This window comes from Macaca nemestrina, chromosome 13, assembly GCF_043159975.1.
Source record: "Macaca nemestrina isolate mMacNem1 chromosome 13, mMacNem.hap1, whole genome shotgun sequence".
In the NCBI taxonomy this organism is placed as follows: Eukaryota; Metazoa; Chordata; class Mammalia; order Primates; family Cercopithecidae; genus Macaca; species Macaca nemestrina.
Window position 1 is genome coordinate 86,214,988 of NC_092137.1, and position 20,974 is coordinate 86,235,961.

At 46.1% G+C, this 20,974-nt stretch overlaps 1 protein-coding gene across 5 annotated transcripts in view; it reads left to right on the forward strand.

The window, feature by feature from the left end:
- Positions 1 to 4,134: 4,134 nt before the first annotated feature.
- LOC105465388 (ubiquitin specific peptidase 39) overlaps positions 4,135 to 20,974 on the forward strand; it is an 87,667-nt gene continuing 70,827 nt past the window's right edge. For all 5 annotated transcript variants that reach the window (XM_071077005.1, XM_071077004.1, XM_071077006.1 and 2 more), the window contains exons 1-6: positions 4,135 to 4,430; positions 7,507 to 7,576; positions 9,991 to 10,085; positions 12,515 to 12,651; positions 14,388 to 14,540; positions 19,997 to 20,222. In XM_071077005.1, coding sequence (XP_070933106.1) covers positions 4,163 to 4,430; positions 7,507 to 7,576; positions 9,991 to 10,085; positions 12,515 to 12,651; positions 14,388 to 14,540; positions 19,997 to 20,222 — 949 coding nt within the window. In that variant the 5' untranslated portion in view covers positions 4,135 to 4,162. The remainder of the gene's footprint in view (positions 4,431 to 7,506; positions 7,577 to 9,990; positions 10,086 to 12,514; positions 12,652 to 14,387; positions 14,541 to 19,996; positions 20,223 to 20,974) is intronic.

The window sequence follows — 20,974 nt, forward strand, 5'->3', positions numbered from 1 at the left end:
CTCAGCTTCCGGCCCCGCATCCTGACTTCCGGTCTGGGAGGCCCTGCCTGGCCAAGCGATGCGGCGCGCGGAGTTTTCGGGTCTAGTCGGGTCGAGTGGAGTAGAGTATGCTTGACTTCCACCGCCCGAACCTCTAGAGGGCTTTTGGTTTTGCTTCGTTTTTGTTTTTTCGTAACACATCAATAGGAAGCAAGGACTTCAGCTTACAGCTGATAGCAGAACATTCAGCAAAATGCAAATCATCTATTAACACAACTCGATGCTTACGGCGGTGCCTTCCCGACTTTCTTTCTGGTAATAGGATACTGTGCAATCCATCACCATCTGCGTGACTTTGGCTTACCATGTAACCCTACTACGCCTCAGTTTCCTCATTAGTAAATGGGAACACCTAGAGCACCTACCGCAAACAGATTGTGAGGCCTTGAAATGCTCAGGCAGGGCACACAGTGGCGCCCAGGCTGCAGGCTCCGCGAAGGCTCTCCTGGCCTGGCTTGCCTCGTACCCTCGGCGCCAACGGCTTAACTGTCCCCGCGGGATGACCCAGGGTTTTTGAGGGACCTACGGGTGTATTATTTTCTTGTTTACTTCTTTTTCTTTTTCTTTTTTTTTTTTTGAGAAGGAGTCTTCACTCTGTTGCTCAGGCTGGAGTGCATTGGCGCGATCTCAGCCCACTGCAACCTCCGCCTCCCGGATTCAAGCGATTCTCCTGCCTCAGCCTCCGGAGTAGCACGTGCCTCCAGGCCCGGCTAATTTTTGTATTTTTAGTAGAGATGAGGTTTCACCATGTTGGCCAGGCTGGTCTCGAACTCCGGACCTCAGGTGATCCGCCTGCCTCGGCCTCCCAAAGTGTTGGAATTGCAGGCATGAGCCACTGCGCCCAGCCCTTTTTTTTTTTCTATTTTTTTCTGACCACTGGGTTCATGTCACAGCGTGTAAAATTCTCAAGTCCTTTTACAAAAGTCAAAATCAGGAATTCATGATTAGGACAGGGACAAACGGCTGGGTGTGGTGGCTCATGCCTGTAATTCCAAAACTTTGGGATGCCAAAGTGGGAGTATCGCTGGAGCCAGAAATTTGAGACCAGCCTGGGCAATACAGTGAGACATCCTCTCTACGAGAAAAAAAATACATTTAAAAAGAAAGAAAGAAAGAGCCGGGTGCGGTGGCTCACGCCTGTAATCCCAGCACTTTCAGAGGCCCAGGCGGTCGGATCACGAGGTCAGGAGTTTGAGACTAGCCTGGCCAACATGACGAAACCCCGTCTCTACTAAAAATACAAAAAATTCGCTGGGCTTGATGGCCAGCGCCTGTAATCCCAACTACTTGGGAGGCTGAGGCAGGAGAATCGCTTAAACCTGGGAGGCGGAGGTTGCAGTGAGCTGAGATCGAGCCACTGCAGTCCAACCTCCATCTCAAACACACAGACACACAGACACACAGACACACAGACACACAGACACACACACACACACACACACACACACACACACCAAAAAACAGGGACCAATGGTGGTCCAGTCACATGATGGAGTGTTACTGAGCAATCCAAGGGAAGCTCTGTAGCTCACCAACATAGATGGATCATAAAGTAAATATGCCCAGTGAAAGAGGCCAGGGACTCTGTATGATTCCATTTATATAAGACTCTAAGAAGTGCAAACTAATCTATAGTGACTGAGAGATCAGTTGATTTTTGTGGGGGTTCTCTGGGAGGAAGAGGTTATCTTTGGGGCTGGGTAGATTCTTTAAAAAAAATTTTTTTTTTTTTTGAGGCAGGATCTCTGTCGCATAGGTTGGATTGTAGTGCGCAATCACTACTCCTCTCAAGCCCAAATAATCCTCCTGCCTCAGCCTCCTGAATAGCACACCACCATGCCCAGCTAATTTTAAATTTTTTTTGTGGAGATGTGGTCTCTCTATGTTGCCAAGGCTAGTCTTGAACTCCTGACCTCAAGTGATCCTCCTGCCTCAGGCCTCCCAAAGTGCTGGGATTATAGGTGTGAGCCACCATGCTGGGCCCAGATCTCTTCTCTTGATTGTGGTGATGGCTTCATGGGTGTATATATTACAGGAAAGGATCCGGATTCAGACCCTAACGGAGGGTTCTTGGATCTCGTGCAAGAAAGAATTCAGGGTGAATCCGCAGTGCAAAGTAAAAGCAAGTTTATTAAGAAAGTAAAGTAGCCAAGGCCGGGCGCGGTGGCTCAAGCCTGTAATCCCAGCACTTTGGGAGGCCGAGACTGGCGGATCACGAGGTCAGGAGATCGAGACCATCCTGGCTAATACGGTGAAACCCCGTCTCTACTAAAAAATACAAAAAAAAAACTAGCCGGGCGAGGTGGTGGGCGCCTGTAGTCCCAGCTACTCGGGAGGCTGAGGCAGGAGAATGGCGTAAATCCGGGAGGCGGAGCTTGCAGTGAGCTGAGATCCGGCCACTGCACTCCAGCCTGGGTGAGAGAGCGAGACTCCGTCTCAAAAAAAAAAAAAAAAAAAAAAAAAAACACACACACAAAATAAAGTAATGAAAGTACAGCTACTCCATAGAGTAGGGCGTTCCTGAAAGAGGAGGAACGTGTCCATCCTGGCTACAATGCTTGTTTACATATAGGATAAAAAGATTATGGGGAGATGTGCTCTGCTACAAGGGTTTGTGATAAAGGATTAATTTTATTAATTACTATATTTTGCAAGAAGCAATATTATCTTTAAAGCAAAATTAGGAATGCCTTTATTCTCCAGTTATTAGGATATTAGGACACTCCCAAGTCTGGATCTGTTTAGTAAACATTATCTCTCTGTTCCCTTAACCGGAGACATCTAAAGGCTAGGAATATCTAACTTCCTAGGAATGCAGCCTGTCAAGTCCCAGCCTCATTTTCCTAACCTTCAGTGGAGTTGGTCTGGTTCGAACGCCTCTGACATATACCTCAAGTCAGAATTCAGTAAATTGCTGTGTTGTGTTGTGTTGTATTGTATTCTAAGACGGAGTTTCACTCTTGTTGCCCAGGCTGGAGTGCAATGGCGCGATCTCGGCTCACTGCAACCTCCACCTCCCGGGTTCAAGCGATTCTCCTGCCTCAGCCTCCTGAGTAGCTGGGATAACAGGCTCGTGCCACCGCAGCTAATTTCTGTATTTTTAGTAGAGACGGGGTTTCGCCATGTTGACCAGGCTGGTCTCGAATCCTGACTCAGGTGATCCGCCCGCCTCTGCCTCCCAAAGTGCTGGAATTACAGGCGTGAGCCACAGCGCCTGGCCTAAATTCCACACTTTAAACATGTAGTTTGTTGTATGTCAATTATACCTCAATGGAACAGTTCAAACAAGCAAACAAGTTCAAGGCAGGTCCTGAGGTTAGAGCTTTATTAGCTTCATGGTAAATCCGCTCCTACCGGGCATTTGCGTTTTCATGGTACCAAGAACCCTCTAACAGTAGAATTAGGGCCGTCAAGGGGATGATTTGGGAATGTTGCCTAGTTTTCCTGCGCAGGATTGTCAGCCTCCAAGCCGCGGAGACTGTGGGAAACGACCTCGCGATGGTGGTTTCGAGGCACAAATCTGGGGCCGAATGACAGCTTCTTTTTCTTTTATTTTATTATTTCATTTTGAGACGGAGTTTCGCTCTTGTTGCCTAGGCTGGAGTGCAATGGCGCGATCTTGGCTCACTGCAACCTTCGCCTCCGCCTCCCGGGTTCAAGCGATTCTCCTGCCTCAGCCTCCCAAGTAGCTGGGATTACAGGCATGCGCCACAACGTCTGGCTAATTTTGTATTTTTAGTAGAGATGTTGTTTCTCCATGTTGGTCATGCTGGTCTTGAACTCCCGACCTCAGGTGATCCACCCGCCTCGGCCTCCCAAAGTGCTGGGATTACAGGCGTGAGCCACCGCGCCCGGCCTGACAACTTTTATCCAGAAAACTGTCGCCAGTAAAGGTTCCTGTGTCAGTAAACTGTAAACGACGGTAGGCCCACAGAAGGTTCTCAGGGGCGGGGAAACCGCTACAGGAACAGCACCGCCCACAAATTTCCTGCAGCGTGATTTGTCCCCAGTGGCGACTCGTAGAGCGTTCGGTGCCCCCTACCAGCCCCTCTCCTGATTGGCCGTGTGCCGCGCGCTCGAGCGTGCCTGGCGCCTGCGCTGGAAGACTCTGCCGATAGTGGCTATGTCCGGCAGGTCTAAGCGGGAGTCTCGCGGTTCCACCCGCGGGAAGCGAGAGTCCGAGTCGCGGGGCAGCTCCGGTCGCGTCAAGCGGGAGCGAGATCGGGAGCGGGAGCCTGAGGCGGCAAGCTCCCGGGGCAGCCCTGTGCGCGTGAAGCGAGAGGTCGAGCCGGCGAGCGTGCGCGAGGCCCAGGCTTCTGTTGTCCCGTTTGTGCGGGTGAAGCGGGAGCGCGAGGTCGATGAGGACTCGGAGCCTGAGCGGGAGGTGCGAGGTGCGCGGGGCCGGGCCGGGCTAGGCGCGAGAGCCTCTTTTTTTCGCGTTCTTTTTTCTTCTCTCTAATCTTCCGCCAGGTCCCTGCGCCGGGTTTGGCGGGGGAGGGGTGGGGTTGGCGGGGCAGGGGTGGGGTTTGGGTGGGAGAAGAGGAGGGAACCAGACTCCATGGTTCTGCTGTTCGACTTGTTCTGATGAAGACAGTATTCATCTCAACCGTATATTATTTATTTTTCTATTTTTCTTTTCTTTTCTTTTTTTTTTTTGAGATGGAGTCTCACTGTGTCACCCAGGATGGAGTGCAGTGGCGCGATCTCGGCTCCTGCAACCTCTGCCTCCCCGGTTCGAACGATTATGCTACCTCAGCCTCCCAAATAGCTGGGATTACAGGCGCCCGACACCACGCCTGGCGAATTTTTTGTATTTTTAGTAGAGAAGGGGTTTCACCGTGTTAGCCAGGATGGTCTTGATCTCCTGACCTTGTGATCCTCCCGCCTCGGCCTCCCAAAGTACTGGGATTACAGGCATGAGCCACCGTGCCCGGCCAACCGTATGGTATTTCTAACTATAACAGTCATAACAATAGTTTCCCTTCATCGAATGCCTGATGTGGGGGCTCAGTGCTGATTTTACAAGTGTTACTTCCTTCCATTTTTTTTTTTTTTTTTTGAGACGGAGTCTTGCTCTGTCACCCAGGCTGGAGTGCAGTGGCCGGATCTCAGCTCACTGCAAGCTCCGCCTCCCGGGTTTACGCCATTCTCCTGCCTCAGCCTCCCGAGTAACTGGGACTACAGGCGCCCGCCACCTCGCCCGGCTATTTTTTTGTATTTTTTAGTAGAGACGGGGTTTCACCGTGTTAGCCGGGATCGTCTCTCGATCTCCTGACCTCGTGATCCACCCATCTCGGCCTCCCAAAGTGCTGGGATTACAGGCTTGAGCCACCGCGCCCGGCCACTTCCTTCCATTTTAAAAAAGAATTTTTTTTTTTTTCGTTTTAAAATAGAGGCAAGTCTTGTTATGTTGCCTAGGCTGGTCTCGAACTCCTGGGGTCAAGTTTTCCACTCGCCTCGGCCTCCCAAAGTGCTGGGATTACAGGCGTGAGCCACTGTGCACGGCTTTCCTTCAGTTTTTACAAAACCTCTAAGGTCTTGTAATTTCTGTAATCAAGATATTCAGAATGCCTGAGCAATAGGCACCTGCACTAAAATATGAATTATGTAGCGCTTTTTAAGCTGAATAAAGTCTGGAGACAATTCTCCATTAGTCTCTTGAGTTTGTGCACATACTGCGATCATTGCCTGACTGCCTTTGCTCCTAGACTCTCCTTAAGGATGTTCGTGTAGTGAGCAGCCTTGGAAGATAGCAGTGGTGTCTCCCTACAAAACAAGGAGGAGACAAGGGCACAATCCATTATAAAAGATTTGGAGCAGGGTGTGGTGGCTCACACTTGTAATCGCAGCTACTCTATAGGATGAGGTGGAGTTCAAGACTAGGATAGGCAACAGAGTGAGACCTCGTTTAAAAAAATGGTTAATGGTTCAGATTCTCTAAGCTCAGGGTTACTCTCCTGTAAGGCAACTCACTGTGTGCATGGGTTCTCCTCACTTTGCCTTGTAGAAATTCACTTGGGAAACTGATATCAAGGCTATATTCTGGCTACTGTCATTGCTGTAATAAATTGCCCTTCATTTCAGGCCAGGTAGTGACATGCTTTCCATCAGCATTCGTAAAACTGTGACAGGCTAACTTGTTAGCTTGCAAGTAGGGTAAGATCTGAGACCCCCTTAAGTTTTTGACAAGTGGTAGATTTATAGATACACATGTACATTCTTCTTTTTTTTTTTGAGACAGTTTCACTCTTGTTGTCCAGGCTGGAGTGCAATGGCACGATTTCAGCTCACTGCAACCTCCGCCTCCCGGGTTCAAGCGATTCTCCTGTCTCAGCCTCCCAAGCAGCTGGGATTACAGGCGCATGCCACCACACCTGGCTAATTTTTGTATTTTTAGTAGAAACGGAGTTTCATTATATTAGTCAGGCTGGCCTCAAACTCCTGACCTCAGGTGAGCTGCCTGCATCTGCCTCCCAGAGTGCTGGGATTACAGGCATGAGCCACCCACCCCAGCCACTCTTTAAACTATGTAGTACATTTGTGACCGGGCTCGGTGGCTCACACCTGTAATCCCAGCACTTTGGGAGGCTGAGGCAGGTGGATCACGAGGTCAGGAGTTTGAGACCAGCCTGGCCAACATGTTGAAACCCCATCTCTTCTAAAAGCATGAAAATTAGCTGGATGTGGTGGCATGCACCTGTAGTCCCAGCTACTCGGGAGGCTGAGGCAGGAGAATTGCTTGAATCTGGGAGGTGGAGGTTGCCGTGAGCCGAGATCGCGCCATTGCACTCTAGCCTGGGTGACAGAGCGAGACTCTGTCTCAAAAAACAAAACAAAACAAAACAAATACACAACTATATAGTAGTACATTTGTATTACAATTAGTTTATTTTAGTGCTTGTGACATTTCATATTTTTCATGCTTTATGGGATTTCTTTATGTAAAATGCAAACAGATCTTGTGTTGATTTTATGTATACCAAATGTATTCTCCTAGTTTGTGGCTTGTTCTATTAGTGGACTTTTTTCGTTTCTTTTTTTTTGAGACAGAGTTTTGCTCGTCCCCAGGCTGGAGTGCAGTGGCGTGATCTCGGCCCCCTGCAATCTCCTTCTTCCAGGTTCAAGCGATTCTCCTGCCTCAACCCCCCAAGTAGCTGGGATTACAGGCGCCCACCACCATGCCTGGCTAATTTTTGTATTTTTAGTAGAGATGGGGTTTCACCATGTTGGCCAGGCTAGTCTCAAACTCCTGACCTCAGGTGATCCGCCCATCTTGGCTTCCCAAAGTGCTGGGATTATAGGTGTGAGCCACGACGCCTGGCTAGTGGACTTGTTTTTCGATGTTGCCACCCAAACAATAGGAACTCATCTTGATTAGTTTTTCCCATTTCTGTTTCTTTTCGTACTGCTAGTTGGCACTGAGTATAGGTTTCCCATTTTCAAAGCCTGTGATGATTTTCCTTTCAGCAAAGAATGGCCGAGTGGATTCTGAGGACCGGAGGAGCCGCCACTGCCCATACCTGGACACCATTAATAGGTCAGTAGGACAGAGATGCTGAGGATAGCACAAGAACAATGGAATCTATATAGAAAGTTTTTTGACTGTACATTGAACAACACTTTCCCAAATTTTACTTCTTTTTTTTTTTAGCTTATTTATTTATTTATTTATTTATTTTTTATTATACTTTTAAGTTCTAGGGTACATGTGCACAGTGTGCAGGTTTGTTACATATGTATACATATGCCATGTTGGCATGCTGCACCCATTAACTGGTCGTTTACATTAGGTGTATCTCCTAATGCTATCCCTCCCCCTTCCCCCCAAATTTAAACCTGTCTAGAGAGTTGTGCTTCTTGCCATGTTACTCTTTATTCTTTGATTGTAAGTGCTAGAACACATGTTGTTAAAGAGCTTTTAGCTTATTTTGCATTTGTATGTTGGGATAATAGGATGCATAGTATCCTAAAATAACAGTAGCACATTGAAATATTTATGGAGTATCTAGTATGTACTGGATACTCTTTTGGGTGCCTGGGATTCAGCAGAAAAAAACACAGAAATTTGTTTGAAAGATGAAGTAGTTTACCTCATCATAGCATTCTTTTCTCTGATTCCCAGGTGGCCTGTAGAATGTTTTTCAACCTATATTGTAGGGGAATGTTCTACAATAACATAATTACTCTTGTAAGAGCTGGGTGTGGTGGCCCACACCTGTAATCTCAGCCCTTTGGCAGGCCAAGGCAGGAGGATCACTTGAGGCCAGAAATTTGAGACCAGCCTGGTCAACATAATGAGACCCACCTTTTTTTTTTTTTTTTTTTTTTTTTTTTTGAGACGGAGTTTCACTTTTGTACCCCAGGCTGGAGGGCAATGGCATGATCTTGGCTTACTGCAACCTTTGCCTTCCAGGGTCAAGCGATTCTCCTGCCTCAGCTTCCTGAGTAGCTGGGATTACAGGTGCCTGCCACCACGCCCAGCTAATTTTTGTATTTTCTTTTAGAAAAGATGGAGTTTCTTCATGTTGGCCAGGCTGGTCTTAAACTCCTGATCTCAGGTGATCCACTTACCTTGGCCTTCCAAAGTGCTGGGTTTACAGGCGTGAGCCACCGTGCCCGGCCAACGAGACCCATCTTTTAAAAAAACTTAACAAAAAAAAGTTATGACTGAGTTCTCTGGCTCGTGCCTGTAATCCCAGCACTTTGGGAGGCTGAGGCAGGCAGATTGCTTGAGCTCAGGAGTTTGAGCATCCTGGGCAACGTGGCAAAACTTCATCTCTACAAAAAACACAAAAAATTAGCCAGGTGTGGTGGTGCACTCCTGTAGTCCCAGCTTCTTGGGGGGCTGAAGCAGGAGGATTGCTTGAACCTAGGAGGTTGAGGCTGCAGTGAGCTGAGATTGTGCCACTGCACTTCAGCCTGGATGACAAAGTGAGACCCTATCTCAAAAAAAAAAAACACCAAAAAAGTTATAAGGGTTGTTCATTATGGTAGGCATGAGCTACCTGTGGCTTCAGTGGCTCCTGCAATTGAAGAACTGAATTTTAAATTTTATTTAATTGAATTACAGTTAGCCTCAGTATCAGAATATGGAACCTGAAGATACAAAGGGCCAACTGTAAGGGGCTTGAACATTCCGAATTTTGGTATCTGAAGGTGTCCTAGAACCAGTGTCGTGTGGCTACTGAGGGACAGCTGTATTTTAAATTTAATTGTCAATAGTCACTTTGTCTATTGGCCTCTAATAAATTAGATACCATAGCTCTTTGGGATCATTATCAGTTAATTAAGAGTTACTATTTGAGACTAAATCTCTTGTGGATTCAGTGGAGGTAAGGTTTTTGTTCCTTACTGCCCAGTACTCACTTCGCACTTGAATAAATAGGTCTATTTGTGTAGGTATTTTAAAATTCTTCAGGCTTTTCATTTGTTTCTGTGGATAAAAATACATTTTTAAAAAATTAATTATTTGTTTTTAGGAGAGGATCCCACTCTGTATCCCAGTCTGGAGTGCAGTGGTGGATCAGAGCTCACTGTAGCCACAAACTCCTGGGCTTAAGTGATATGTTTTTCTTTTATGCAAGGATTTTTTCACCCTTTTTATGTGCTCTCCACCTCCAGAATGCTGTTGGGGTACTGTTAACCTTAGTCTGACTTGTAGCTTTCCCTCTAGAGAAAGTGACTGCAATGAAAAGTCCTGAACTGGTTACAAACAGTAATGAGAGAGAGACTCCTGGGTATTGTGTGTCTGGTGGAGACACCTCAACAGTGCTTTGGAGCATGGCGGGTGGAGGTGAGGAATCATCAGTGTCCCCCATGGTGTATATATGGTTGGGAACTGTTTTCTGAAGGATGTTGTTTGGTATCATGGGTCATAGAGCCAACACTGCTTCATTTGAGTGCCTTCCTATGTGTCCATCCTATTTATTTTTTTCTGTTTTGTTTCCTTAGGAGTGTTCTGGACTTTGACTTTGAGAAACTGTGTTCTATCTCCCTCTCACACATCAATGCTTACGCCTGTCTGGTGTGTGGCAAGTACTTTCAAGGTAAATGAATGTTAGGAATTATAAACTTAAGTTTTTCAAGCTAGCTGCAGTTCTGCTCCAGAGGGACTTTTTTTTTTTTTTTTTTTAAAGAAAGTAAACTGTTCTCAGGAATCATATCTAATAATTTCTATTTGTTCCCAGGAAATTGAAATATTCTTAGAAAACCAATAAGAGGTTCTCTGACTGATCAGAACCTGGATATATCTGAAAGGGAGAAAGAGCTAGTCATATGAAAGATTGCAATCTCAAAGACTCTGGGTTCTCGAATCTCTAATATATGTATTTTTTTAAGTTTTAATTTTTAAAAATCATTTTGAGACAGAGTCCCACTTTGTTGCCCAGGTTGGCTCACTGCAACCTCCGCCTCCTGGGTTCAAGCAATTTTCCTGCCTCAGCCTCTGGAGTGGCTGAGATTACAGGCACCCACCACCATGACTGGCTAATTTTTGTACTTTTAGTAGAGATGGGGTTTCACCATGTTGGCCAGGCTGGTCTCGAACTCCTGGCCTCAGGTAATCCACCCGTCTTGGCCTCCCAAAGTGCTGGGATTACAGGCATGAGCCACTGCCCCCAGCCTAATTTTTTTTTTTTTTTAAGAGATGGAATCTCACTGTGTCACCCAGGCTGCAGTGCAGTGACGTGATCTTGGCTCACTGCAGCCTCTGACTCCCAAGTTCAAGCGATTCTTCTGCCTCAGCCTCCCGAGTAGCTGGGATTACAGGCATGCACCACCACACCTGGCTAATTTTAGTATTTTTTAGTAGAGACAGGGTTTCACCATATTGGCCAGGCTGGTCTTGGACTCCTGACCTTAAGTGATCCACACTTTTTGGCCTCCCAAAGTGCTGGGATTACAGGCGTGAGCCACGGCACACAGCCACATTTTTTTTAAAAGATGGGATTGTACTCTGTTGCCCAGGCTAGTCTTGAAACTCCTGAGCTCAAGCAGTGTGCCTGCCTGTACCTCCCAAAGTGCTGGGATTATAGATGTGAGCCATTGCACCCCGCTATCTGGCTAAATATTTTATTTTATTTTTTTTTGTGGAGACAAGGCCTTATTATGTTACCCAGGCTACAAATTTTTTTTTTTTGAAGTATCCTTTAGCTCAAAGGACTTTTTTTATACCTTTTTTTTTTTTTTTTTCTTCTGAAAATGTATCATTTCAACTCATTCACACCAAGCAGATGCCATGTACATAGTATAGTGGAGGATTCAAATGAGGTAAAAACAACTGGGCACAGTGGCTTACACGTGTAATCCTAGCATTTTGGAAGGCTGAGGAGGAGAATTGTTTAAAGCCAAGAGTTCAAGATCCACCTGGCTAACATAGCAAGACCCTGTCTCTTTTTTTTTTTTTTTTTTTTTTTTTTTTTTGAGACGGAGTCTCACTCTGTCGCCCAGGCTGGAGTGCAGTGGCGCGATCTCGGCTCACTGCAAGCTCCGCCTCCCGGGTTCACGCCATTCTCCTGCCTCAGCCTCCCGAGTAGCTGGGACTACAGGCGCCCACAACCGCGCCCGGCTAATTTTTTGTATTTTTAGTAGAGATGGGGTTTCACCGTGGTCTCGATCTCCTGACCTTGTGATCCGCCCGCCTCGGCCTCCCAAAGTGCTGGGATTACAGGCGTGAGCCACCGTGCCCGGCAACCCTGTCTCAAAAAAAGAGATAAAAACTATATTCTTTGCTCTTATTAGGAGCTTCTAAGGAGTCAAGGTTGACATGTGAAACAACGAGCGAGTTCTGTTAGACCATAAAGATTACTGCTGGACCGTGGCACTGAGTAAAAATAAGTGCAGTAGGAGTTAAAATGTGCAAAAATCAATGTTAGCTGGAGTGTTGATGTTGAGTTCATGAAGGAGTGGAGGTGGGACTTGAATTGGCAGGACATAGGAGTTTGAATGGTTAGGGGAGAGAGATTCTAGAAAGGAGTAGCAATATGAGAAAAGTTACATAGATACAGCATTGTCCTGAATATGGGCATTTGGAAATTCAGGACTGAGTGATGATGGACTGTCATAGGATATGTATATATTTATGTATATGTGTATTTATGCACACACATATGCATAGATGTTTCTAGTTTCATATATATAGGAAACTATGTATGTGAATATATAGTTATATATAGAGAGATTATCTATATTTTATATATCATATGTATTTTACAAATATTTGCAAAAAATAGTGAACTTTGTTTCCCCAGTCAATGTCTTATGCCATCTAGAGAAAGAAGTAACTAATGTGCTAGTCTTTCTTGCTAATTTTTTTATGAGAGAACTTCATGTGGAGGATTCATTTTATGAATGACATAATATTTGTTTTTCGCGGATGTTAACATGTTCCGGTAGAAAATAATGAAAGGAAAAGCAAACCTGATCTGTGCCTTCTAGTATCTGCCCTTCTATTACAGCCTTTCACCCTTCCCTACAGGCCGAGGTTTGAAGTCTCACGCCTACATTCACAGTGTCCAATTTAGCCACCATGTTTTCCTCAACCTCCATACCCTCAAGTTTTACTGCCTTCCAGACAACTATGAGATCATCGATTCCTCATTGGAGGATATCACGGTGTGTGTCTAAGAGGGTTGGTTTGGGGTCCATTCTTTAATGAGCCATCCCAGGGCTCCCAGGGGACTGCCCCATCTGAGGACAGGGAAGAATCTCAGTCCTTTTGGGCATCGAGAGGCTGCTTTCCCTTTTGGGAAGAACTGGGGAAACTGAGTAAGGTCAGAATTCATAATTGCAACCTGTAGTCTATAACTTAACTGTCATTTCTACTTGTAACATTGAGGGCTAGGACTGAAGAAATATGGGTGTATTCTGATGGGGTTTAAAGTGTTTTTGTGAAATTATTCTTCCACACTTTGAAGCAGGGATATGAATTGGTCCTGGTGTAGGACAATATTTACCAAGCTGCACACCAGCTTCTGGCTGCTTTTAACATATGATGGGACCAGAGCATCCAGCCACAGATGTCTCATCTCTGGGCTCTAGTTTGTGGCCTGTACCAAGAGACACTCATTGTGCTGAGCATGGGCTTTGATTAGTGTTGGGTTTTTGATTATTATTTTCCTTTTCAGCATTTGGGGCATATTCATGGTGCCAAGTGCTCTGTTTTGTTTTTGTTTTTTAGACGGAGTCTCGCTCTGTCGCCCAGGCTGGAGTGTGGTGGCACCATCACAGCTCACTGCAGCCTCGACCTCATGGGTTCAAGTGATCCTCCTACCTCAGCCTCCCACCTCAGCCTCCCAAGTAGCTAGGACTATAGGCATTACCATCATGGCCAGATAAATTTTTAAAATTTTTTATAGAGATGGGGTCTCACTGTGTTGCCCAGGTTGGTCATGTTCTGTTTATTTTTAAGGAAATGGTGGTATTTAGTCTTTGAAATATTGCTTTTTCTACTTGTAAAAATTTTATAAGCCTATTATTAGTAGTTGAGATTAAAATAGTTATGGACAGGCTGGGTGCGGAGGCTCACGCCTGTAATCTGAGCACTTTGGGAGGCGGAGGCAGGTGGGTCATTTGAGGTCAGGAGTTTGAGACCAGCCTGACCAACATGATGAGACCCCATTTCTACTAAAAATACAAAATTACCCTGGCATGGTGACACATGCCTGTAATCCCAGCTACTTGGGAGGCTGAGGTGGGAGAATTGCTTGAATCTGGGAGTGGGAGGTTGCAGTGAACCGAGATCGTGCCATGGCACTCCAGCCTGGGCAACAAGAGTGAAACTCCGTCTAAAAAAAAAAGTATGGACAGTATTTATAGAGGGAGAAACTGGGCTAAATTCAGTGTTTCAAAGTGAGTTTGGGATGACCTCTGTCCAGTCTGTGACATAATGACTCTGGTAACTCTGCCTGAGAAGAGTCTGATCCTGCTCTTCCAGTACCAGGGACTCGTGGAGATCCTCAGTCTCACCCAGAATGGAGGAAACTCTCCTGCTCCAAAGCTAGGTACATGTGCTGCTCCCGGGAGGTTCTATCTGAGACTTAGACTGCCTTTAGGAACTTAATAGTTTCTGGCAGTCAGTTTTCATGAGTTGACCAGATCTGAGGTCTATGAAAAGACCTGGGATTCAGTGATTTTGGGTTAGACACAGAGATCCCCTTGTAGATTAGCCATGGGAGAGGATCTACCCTGTGTTACTTCAGTCTTTACACCTACTGATTGGGACTTTTTCTGTGTGTGGTGGGATGTTCATGGCCAAAGTGTTCTTTGTTTTTGTAGAAATTGCTGTTGTTTGTAGACATTTCTTGTGAACTCAGCTCTTAAACAACTTAGCATTTTCTTTTGCTTTGCAGTATGTGTTGAAGCCCACTTTCACAAAGCAGCAAATTGCAAACTTGGACAAGCAAGCCAAATTGTCCCGGGCATATGATGGTACCACTTACCTGCCGGGTATCGTGGGACTGAATAACATAAAGGCTAATGACTATGCCAACGCCGTTCTTCAGGTAAGATCAAGACGGGAACACTGAGGAAGAGAAGGACACCCAGAAGGCTGGGCACAGTGGCTCACCCCTGTAATCCCAGCACTTTGGGAGGCCAAGGCGGGCGGATTGCCTGAGGTCAGGAGTTCCAGCCAGCCTGGCCAACATGGCGGAATCCTGTCTCTACTAAAATTATAAAAATTAGCCAGGTATGGTTGTGCAAGCCTGTAATCCCACCTATTCGGCAGGCTGAGGTGGGAGAATCAACTTGAATCCGGCAGGCAGAGGTTATAGTGACCCGAGATCGTGCCACTGCACTCCAGCCTGGGGAACAGAGTGAGACTCTGTTTCAAGAAAAAATAAAAAAGAGAGGGACAGGAAATAGTATGTATACTGGCCAAGGAATTACTGCCTTTGGCCGGGCGTGGTGGCTCATACCTGTAATCACAGCACTTTGGGAGGCCAAAGTGGGAGGATCACCTGAGGTCAGGAGTTGGAGACCAGCGTGGCCAACATGGAGAAACCCCATCTCTACTAAAAATACAAAATTAGCTGGGTGTGGTGGTGCATGCCTGTAATCCCAACTACTCGGGAGGCTGAGGCGGGAGAATCGCTTGAACCTGGGAGGTGGAAGTTGCAGTGAGCCGATATCATGCCATTGCACTCCAACCTGGGCAACAAGAGCGAAACTCCTCCATCTCAAAAAAGAAATTACTGCCTTCTTATAGAGTATAGTCAGATGATCCTCAGACACCAAGTCTTGCTAAGGACTCTACTTGAGTAATTGTTCTGCAACAGGCAGAGCATTCCTTTGCTCACTGGGCTGCTGTCAAATGGTGAGGCGTTTTCTTTCTTTTTTTTTTTTTTTTGAGACGGAGTCTCACTCTGTTGCCCAGGCTGGAGTGCAGTGGCCGGATCTCAGCTCACTGCAAGCTCCGCCTCCCGGGTTCACGCCATTTTCCTGCCTCAGCCTCCCGAGTAGCTGGGACTACAGGCGCCCGCCACCTCGCCCGGCTAGTTTTTTGTACTTTTTAGTAGAGACGGGGTTTCACCATGTTAGCCAGGATGGTCTCGATCTCCCGACCTCGTGATCCGCCCGTCTCGGCCTCCCAAAGTGCTGGGATTACAGGCTTGAGCCACCGCGGCCGGCCTTTTTTTTTTTTTTTTTTTTTTTTTTAAGTAGAGACGGGGTTTCACCGTGTTAACCAGGATGGTCTCGATCTCCCGACCTCGTGATCCGCCCATCTTGGCCTCCCAAAGTGCTGGGATTACAGGCTTGAGCCACCGCGCCCGGCTGGTGAGGCTTTTTCATGCCTCTGGCTCATGGCCTTTGTAACTTCCAGGGAATGCGGGATCAAGTTTATGTTGCCTTGCAGTGTCAAGTAAGAAACATGCCAGATGCATTTTTTTTTTTTAAATGGTGTAGATGTTTGTCATGCTGGCTGATCAATGACTTTCTCTTGCCCATATGCTCATAACCCTGAAATGGAAAAGACAGAAAACCAAAGTTGTCCTATTTTCTTTTCTTTTCTTTTTTTTTTTGAGACGGAGTCTCAGTCTGTTGTCCAGGCTGGAGTGTAGTGGCGGGATCTCAGCTCACTGCAACCTCTGCTGCCCGGGTTCAGGCGATTCTCCTGCTTCAGCCCCCTGAGTAACTGGGATTACAGGCGCCTGCCACTGCGCCTGGCTGATTTTTGTAGTTCTAGTAGAGACAGGGTTTCACCATCTTGGCCAGGCTGGTCTTGAACTCCTGACCTCATGATCCACCTGCCTCAGCCTCCCAAAGTGCTGGGATTATAGGTGTGAGCCACCACGCCCGGCCAATTTTTAAATGTTGGTAAGTATAATAAGAAAACAATAATTCTACTTCACCAAGAACATGATTATAAAATTGTAATTGTAAACACGGGCTTACTGGGGAAAAAATGTATAAATTGTGAGGGGCTGGGTACGGTGGCTCATGCCTCTAATCCCAGCTCTTGGGGAGGCCAAAGTGGCAGGGTCCCTTGAGGCCAGTAGTTTGAAACCAGCCTGGCAACATAGCGAGACCGTGTCTCTGTTTAAAAAAAAAAATTAGCTGGGCACGGTGGTGCATGCATGCCTGTGGTCCTAGCTGTTTGGGAGGCTGAGGTGGGAGGATCCTGTCAGCCCAGGAATTCGAGGCTGTTGGAGAATTTTGAGGACTTTGAGAAGTACAGGCATTACTGGTGTGAGTCACTGCACCCAAACTTGCTTCACTTCTAAAGTTGATTATTTATATTTTTTTCTTGAGTTATTGCACCTTATAGACTCCTTTCCTATTGGTTCATCTTACTGAGCTTTAAGAAATATATAATGAAGTTATGCCCTTTTCTGTTGGATATGTTGCAAATGTTTTCTGCTAGTACTTATTTGGCCTTTAAATTTTTCTAAGTGATATTTTTGTCATGAAGAATTGGACAAAAAACTGTAAAGGCGTAGTTTTTACATTTGGTGTCTGCTCTTGGTGTCATGCCTAGTCTGTGGAAAGGTCAAATTCTTAGGTAGAGAGAGACTTTTCATCAGATGTTCCCTTTAAATCCTCTCATGGCTGCGTGAAAACTAATTTTTTTTGAGATGGAGTCTTGCTCTGTCTCCCAGGCTGGAATGCAGTGGCGCAATCCCAGCTCACTGCAACCTCTGCCTCCCAGGTTCAGGCGATTCTCCTGCCTTAGCCTCCCAAGTAGCCGGGACTACAGGTATGTGCCACCACGCCTGGCTAATTTTTTGCATTTTTAGTAGAGATGGGGTTTCATCATGTTAGCCAGGATGGTCTCGATCTCCTGATCTCGTGATCCACTCCCCTCGGCCTCCCAAAGTACTGGGATTACAGGTGTAAGCCACCATGCCCCGCTGAGTGAAAACTTATAGGATGGACAGATAGAATTTGGATTTGGTCAGAGCTGTTAGTCTTGGCTTTCTGATGAATTTTAGTTCATGTAGGAACGTCTCTTTATAAAAATAAATGGATGAACAAACTCTGTGTGATGATGTTTCCGCTAAAATAGGGTTGACTGGACCAGGTCATCCATCTGGAGGGTGGATAATTCTTCTCTGAGGATGTCCAATATTATTTGTATTGTTGCTGAAGCCAGAGTGCAACATTTCTCCATAAGATAGACAACTGAGAATTAGGATAAACTTTATGCATCCTCTTGTTTTGAGAGTAAATCTCTCTTTGAAGTAATTATTCTACAAGTTGGAAGTCCTTGTTTCTTTAGCTGGGCTCAGCTTGTCAGGGCTTTCCTAATCCCCTCTACGGTTAAAGTGCCCTCTGTGTTCTTTTTGTTGTTGTTGTTTTTTTTTTGAGACGGAGTCTCGCTCTGTCGCCTAGGCTGGAGTGCAGTGGCGCGATCTTGGCTCACTGCTAGTAGTTCCGCCTCCTGGGTTCATGCCGTTCTCCTGCCTCAGCCTCCCGAGTAGCTGGGACTACAGGTGCCCGCCACCATGCCCGGCTAATTTTTTGTATTTTCAGTAGAGACGGGGTTTCACCATGTTACCCAAGATGGTCTTGATCTCCTGACCTCGTGATCTGCCCGCCTCAGCCTCCCAAAGTGCTGGGATTACAGGCATGAGCCACTGCACCCGGCCAGTGCTCTCTGTGTTTTGAGTTGTCTTCCTTAGAGATGCCTGAGTTTATTACGTTTAGCAGAAGCCCTTCTAGCTGACTCCCTGAATAGATGACCTTGTTTAAGGAAGAAATGTGTTCATGGTAAGCACAGTGCTGGTCAGGAAGGATCTGTGGGGATACTGCATTTTTATTTAGGGTCTGCTTGGTCCTCCTCTTCCCAGTTTTGTTTTGCTTTTTTGAGATGGAATTTTGCTCTTTTTGCCCTGGCTGGAGTGCAATGGAGCGATCTCGGCTTACTGCAACCTCTGCCCCCGCCGGGTGATTCTCCTGCCTCAGCCTCCCGAGAGGCTGGAATTACAGGCACTCACCACCATGCCCAGCTAATTTTGTATTTTTAGTAGAGACGGGGTTTCACCGTGTTGGCCTGGCAGGTCTCAAACTCCTGACCTCAAATGATCCACCCGCCTTGGCCTCCCAAAGTGCTAGGATTGTGGACATGAACCACCACACCCAGACCCTGCCTCCCAGTTTTGTAGCTCAGGCTAATGAGCCTGTGTTTCTTCCTGAAACCAATACGGCTAATTTTTATCTTTCTGCTTAATGAGATCCAATTTGCTTTTATTGTCCTAAACCTTTTGACCATTTTCTCTTTTTCTTTTCTTTTTTTTTTTTTTTTTTTTTTTTTTGAGATGGAGTTTTGCTGTCGTTGTCCAGGCTGGAGCGCAGTGGTGCCATTTTGGCTCACTGCAACTTCTGCCTCCTGGGTTCAAGTGATTTTCTCTTGCCTCAGCCTCCCGAGCAGCAGGGATTACAGGCACCTGCCACCACGCCTGGCTAATTTTTGTATTTTTGGTAGAGAGGGGGTTTCACCATGTTGGCCAGGCTGGTCTTGAACTCCTGACCTCAGGTGATCCTCCCGCCTCGGCCTCCCAAAGTGCTGGGATCACAGGCATGAGCCACCTCGCCTGGCCGACCATTTTCCATAATAACAGTATATTTACTTTTTAAAAAAAATTTTGGCTGGGCACGGTGGCTCAGGCATGAGAATTGCTTGAAGCCTGGAGGCAGAGGTTGCAGTGAGCTGAAATCATGCCGCTGCACTCCAGCCTCGGGGATGGAGCAAGACTCTGTCTCCAAAAATAAAAAAAAATTTCAATAAGTTTTTGTGGAACAGGTGGTTTTTGGTTACATGAATAAGTTATTTAGTGGTGATTTCTGAGATTTTGGTCACTCATCGCCCGAGCAGTGTATACTGTACCCGATGTGTAGTCTTTTATCCCTCACCCCTCCTCACACTCTTTCCCCCAAGTCCCCAAAGGTCGTTGTATCATTCTTACTCCTTTGTGTCCTCACAGCTCCCTATATTTACTTTTATGTACAATTATATGGTTTTATTATGGGAAAACATCAAATTTTAAGATAATTTTCATATTATTTTAGTGTGGAGTTGAGAGATGGGAGAACTGTGTTTCCTAGGTAGTTATTTTTGCTTCAGCCAAAATGGATGATTAAGGAAAGGGTATTTGGATTTTACCTTTCTACTCTATGAATTTAAGTATTGTCACAGCATAATTAGAGTAACAAAAGGAAATTGTTGAATAAGTTGATAGAGATTTGAATACCTGTGGGTTTTTTTTTTGTTTTGTTTTAACCTTCTTTGTGGTATCCACATCAGCAAAGTGTCTGTAGAACTGTAGGTCATATGAAACTCAATATTAATGATATTTCTGTAATGTGAGCCTGGGTAGGATTCTCCAAGGGTCGATTTACTTTGGCTCTTTAAGGCCATCACAGGCACATCACAAGATTCTGTTAGAACTTTAGTTGGAAGAGCTTGGCTCAAGGGGTCCTACAAAGGGGCTTTGGGTTAATCGGAGTGTTTGATTTTCAGGCTCTATCTAATGTTCCTCCTCTCCGGAACTACTTTCTGGAAGAAGACAATTATAAGAACATTAAGCGTCCTCCAGGGGATATCATGTTCTTGTTGGTCCAGCGTTTTGGAGAGCTGATGAGAAAGCTCTGGAACCCTCGAAATTTCAAAGCACATGTGTCTCCCCATGAGATGCTTCAGGCGGTTGTACTTTGCAGTAAGAAGACTTTTCAGATCACCAAACAAGGTAAGAACAAGTCATTTATGTTTCAGGACAACAAAACTAGTTTGATGAACAAATTTATTTCTACTTGGCAGTGAATTTTTTAAAAATTAATTAATTTTATTTTATTTTTTTGAGATGGAGTCTCACTCTGTCACCCAGACTGGAGTACAATGGCATGGTCTCGGCTCACTGCAGCCTTCGCCTCCAGGGTTCAAGTGATTCTCCCACCTCAGCCTCCCGAGTAGCTGGGACTACAGGCACGTGCCACCATGCCCGGCTTATTTTTGTATTTTTAGCAGAGACGGGGTTTCACTATGTTGGCCAGGCTGATCTCGAACTCCTGACCTCGTGATCCACCCTACTCGACCTCCCAAGTTCTGGGATTACAGGCATGAGCCACTGCGCCTGGCCTTTTTTTGTTTTGTTTTGTTTTGTTTTTTTAAGAGACAGAGTCTTGCTCTTTTGACTAGGCTGGAGTACAGTGGTGGGATTTGTAGCTCACTGCAGCCTTGAACTTCTGGACTGAAGGGATCCTCTTGCCTCAGCTTCAGGTAGCTGTGATTATAGGCGTGAGCCACTGTACCCAGCTGCAGTGAATCTTGAGAGTAGCCAGGAGTGTCCAGTGGATTGTGTGGTTAGGTTCCTCATTCTCCTCTGACCAGTCTGCCCTGCTAAGAGTCCCAGGAGATTGTAGCTGAATAGAAAGTCGGTCTTATTTGGTAAATTAAACTGTATGGCTTAGGGGAATACCAGGAGACTGGGAAAGACACTAG